This window comes from Morone saxatilis, unplaced genomic scaffold (genome assembly GCF_004916995.1).
Source record: "Morone saxatilis isolate NCDOM2014 unplaced genomic scaffold, NCSU_SB_2.0 Contig18, whole genome shotgun sequence".
In the NCBI taxonomy this organism is placed as follows: Eukaryota; Metazoa; Chordata; class Actinopteri; family Moronidae; genus Morone; species Morone saxatilis.
In genome coordinates this window covers 13,399,947-13,403,869 of record NW_023339740.1, presented here as the reverse complement: position 1 = coordinate 13,403,869, position 3,923 = coordinate 13,399,947, and the positions used below count along the sequence as shown (strand labels likewise).

At 38.6% G+C, this 3,923-nt stretch overlaps 2 protein-coding genes across 2 annotated transcripts in view; both read left to right on the top strand.

Moving 5' to 3' along the window:
• Nucleotides 1-2,846, top strand: part of rhebl1 (Ras homolog, mTORC1 binding like 1) — a 5,535-nt gene extending 2,689 nt beyond the window's left edge. Inside the window, exons 5-8 of the mRNA XM_035661694.1 lie at nt 138-194; nt 286-333; nt 896-977; nt 1,078-2,846. Of these exons, the coding sequence (XP_035517587.1) occupies nt 138-194; nt 286-333; nt 896-977; nt 1,078-1,170 (280 nt within the window). The 3' untranslated portion in view covers nt 1,171-2,846. The remainder of the gene's footprint in view (nt 1-137; nt 195-285; nt 334-895; nt 978-1,077) is intronic.
• A 221-nt stretch (nt 2,847-3,067) lies between these two features.
• Nucleotides 3,068-3,923, top strand: part of prkag1 (protein kinase, AMP-activated, gamma 1 non-catalytic subunit) — a 6,705-nt gene continuing 5,849 nt past the window's right edge. The window contains exon 1 of the mRNA XM_035662066.1: nt 3,068-3,204. Coding sequence (XP_035517959.1) covers nt 3,196-3,204 — 9 coding nt within the window. The 5' untranslated portion in view covers nt 3,068-3,195. The remainder of the gene's footprint in view (nt 3,205-3,923) is intronic.

Genomic DNA, 3,923 nt, shown 5'->3' with positions numbered 1-3,923 from the left:
TTTTTTAATGCTGCATCAGAGAAGGGCTATATTAGGGTATATTATAATAGTAAGTTAGTAGTAAGTAACATACAGAATAGAGTTACATACGGTATACTTTCAGATCTAAAGGTACTTTGATGTCTGTCTCTGTTCAGTTTTGAAGTTGTGCAGGTTCTACACGACAAGCTGCTAGACATGGTTGGGAAGATTCAGTAAGTTAGATGGATGTTTAAAATTCAAAATTGTCTTTTTTGTTTTTCCAAGTGATTGTTTTTTTCAACCAGGATATTATTTTCTTTTTAGGGTCCCAACTGTTCTTGTAGGGAACAAAAAAGATCTCCACATGGAAAGGTAATCAAGGTTTTTGGATGTCTTCCATATAAATCTGTTGAATATAGTTTATGCTACATATGCTGTCAAATTTTGGTCTTAAAATATGCATTAACTTAATAAGTGTTACAGTAAACAACAAGTCTCATAAAAAGAGCAAAACCAATAATGAATCCTGTTAACAAGTACATTTCTTACATACCAAAGCCTGATATATTATTCCTTTGTGATCTAGACCTGTTGTCCAAAAACTGTTAAAAACAAATCATAAGCATTGCAGTGTTTATTTTGATCTCACGTACGCTGTCGTGCTGCTGTACAAAAATATGTACTCATGTCGGATTGTAACATTTGCTAAAAACTACAGTCAAAATAAGATGAGGGAAGTCAGAAAGTATTATGAGACAAGAACACATTGTTGGTTTCGTTCTTTTCATCTTCACCACATAATTCTCTCTCGACCTTTCTGTTACCACCTACTCAAATGATCTTTCGAAAGCGTGCTCTAAGTCAGTGTCTGTGTGTAATACAAACAGAGTTTTCTGTTTTCTTTTAAGTCAAGTTTCAATTTCATTTTCCCCAGGGTTATCAAGCCAGAGGAGGGAAAGCAGCTTGCTGATTCCTGGGGTGCTGCATTCATGGAGTCCTCAGCCAAGGAGAATGAGGTAATGATGGCTACCTCTTGGAATACCGACTCATCAGCGCAGTATGCATATTATTTCTGACCCGGATTCACACTCTGATGACCATATTCTTGCATTGCAGACTGCCGTGGAGGTTTTCAAGCGGATCATTTTGGAGATGGAGAAAGCTGATGGAAATGCACCCCAAGAGGAGAAGAAGTGTGCTGTTATGTAAAAGTGTATCCAGGACATCAGTAAGCTCATTTGCTGAAGACAGGAGGCACAACTTCACCAGCTTGCCAATCGCGACCTCACCGACACCAAGACACTGCAGTGGAACTTTTCTGCTCCATTGTGATACCAGATTGATTTACATAGCACGGCAACTGCCCCGACAGTTGATCAACTATTCCACTAAGTGTAATCACAGGGAGATGTTTCTAACAGCAAGAATAATCTTTGTTTTAGACAAAGAAGCACCATCAGTGAACACTTTCTTTATATACTGAAATGTAATCTATGACTGGGCCAAATCTTGACTTTGGAGTTCAACTAAATGCTCAGAAATCTAAATTATATTGCCAAACATACTAGTCCCAATGAATTGCATCAACATTTTTCATGAACATATTATAGTAATGACTACATGTAAATCTGATGTTTGAGACACAATTGGCTTATGTCTCATAACTCTTTGAGTAGTTGATTTAGTAGTAGTAGTAAATGCACCGTAAGGGGTTTGTTAATGACCTTTTGAGGACTAGTATTATTTCAGCAGGTCTTTTTTCGACAGTGATGGATAGTCTCAGTACACATTGCTTTAAATGTGGTGTTAAATATCAGTATTTCTCACAACTGGTGGATTTCCTTGAACACTCTGGAGTGAGATTTCACATAAGAAGCTTCACTATTGTTTCACAGTTCTTGTCACTGTAATTTTTATCAACTTATCTTCAGGTACCTTTCGCCAGTGAACATGTGAACCGTGTCTTCACGATGGAGGAATCTATATGTATATGTAACAACTCACATTTTAAACTTTTCTGCTTAAGCAGATTAGTCATCTTCCATTGTTTCTACAGTTTAATTTCTCCTTATGGACTGTAATAAAGATGTTATCTTGTGGACGACCCTCAGAGAAAATTAGTATAGATATGAATAGATCTTTTGTATTTACCAGTAATGGCCTTTTTATACAATATAAATAGAATCCTAGAAATTGGTTTGATTGGTGCAGGTTTGCTCTCCCTTCAATATCTTAAGTATAGTATATGATTATAAGTGTGTTATAATTCTAAACACTGTTGAGTTGCAATTTTTTAAATTGCATTTTAACACTGCGTAAGACTATTTAAATGGCCAAAGGCCACAGAGTTAGATTAGTGATTTTTGATCTCATGGTTTTGATTTGACCAAGCCAGGGTGGTGTGCAGTCCCTTTTAATTTATATTGTGGACTTGCATGATCACCGCTAGATACTTGAGATCTTGAGACTTAATGACTTGTGTTGCTTAGATCCTGTAGCCTTACAAAGACATGACACTGTGGATTTTCACCATAATCCTCATGTTCTACCTGTAGTGGGTTATTGTAACTTTTTATCAAGTGCTTTTGCTGAGTAAGTGGTTGATTGATGGGTTATTGATGATGGTTGAAGAGAAGCTGGTGATGCTGTGTCTTGTGCCTTACAGTTGTTCAAACACCCCTCCCCTCCTCCCCTCCTCCCCTCATCTGCTTCCCCTCACGACTCAAGGTGCTCTTAAAGGGTTTTTTGTTTTTCCTACTGTTGACTTGATACTATGGTGCAGGTGGTGTTGTGCACCTGAACACCAGTATTCCCTTTGTGGGTCTATGTTAATTCAGAAATCTTGCTGTAAACAGTTTTGTATATAAATAAATCTGTTACTCATTTCACGTGTCATTGATTTTGGCAGCATTGTTTATGTAGTTCAAAGTAAGTAATGTCTCTATAGTTATATCCCTGCACAGCCTACAGTGAAGTGGCTCTATGTACTACAATAACTGATCGGTTGTCACTGACTACTGTAACTTCACTTGCAGCCTAAATTACCGTATAAAGGTATTTCGGCCCACACAGCCTCGTACTGTAGGGGATTAATCGGTGATCTGCTCTACATGTATTACGGTAACGACTACAGTTTCAAGGTGCTCATTGCGAGTTGTAGCGGAAGACCAGTGTGGTTAGCAACAGCCTGCCGACTGCAACCCGGTCACAGGACGGCGATACTGCTAACGCAATATGGACTGTGTAAGTACGAGCTCCCTTTGGTTTGTGTTGTTTGTTCGCTTTCTGATGAACTCTCTACACACAACTTGACTAACGTGACTCTCCGAAGCAGTGCTAACGGTAGCAGCTAACGTGAAGTGGGCGAGCTCACTTGTTAGTCACTTTTGCTTAACACCATTTTTTGTTGTTGTTGCAATCATGGTTTCAAGAGTGCAGTCGTTACTTGAACAAGAGGGTATGCCACATAATGGCTCACCAGAGTAACCGGAGCTGAAATGGAAAGTCACCTCGACTGGATCCTCAACGACGCCTCACTAGCTTGATGCTAACACTTCGCTAGCGTTACTTTTTATCACGGTTTTGTTTTAAAGTAGAGTCACTCCATTTGCACATATTACGTTGAATTGCGATGAAACTGTGTCTGTTTTCAAAGCAGGCTCTGTTAAAGTACAGCAGCGGTGTCAAACGAGGAGTCAATTATTGCTGTTGACTCCAGTAAACAGTCGTGTTCATGTTGCTGAAGCTCTTTGATGTTCAACTTTATTAGCTTTATATATATTTATATATATATTACCTAACGTTAGAGCTACATTACATCATTCACACCGTGATCAACGAGACAAAGCGTGTTTTATTTCTCTTATAAGCCTGTAGTGGATAATAATGCAGTGCACCTGTTAGTAAGACCTTCCTTGATGAATACACCTTTTGGCTAACAGTCCTACAGTCACTGACCTAAA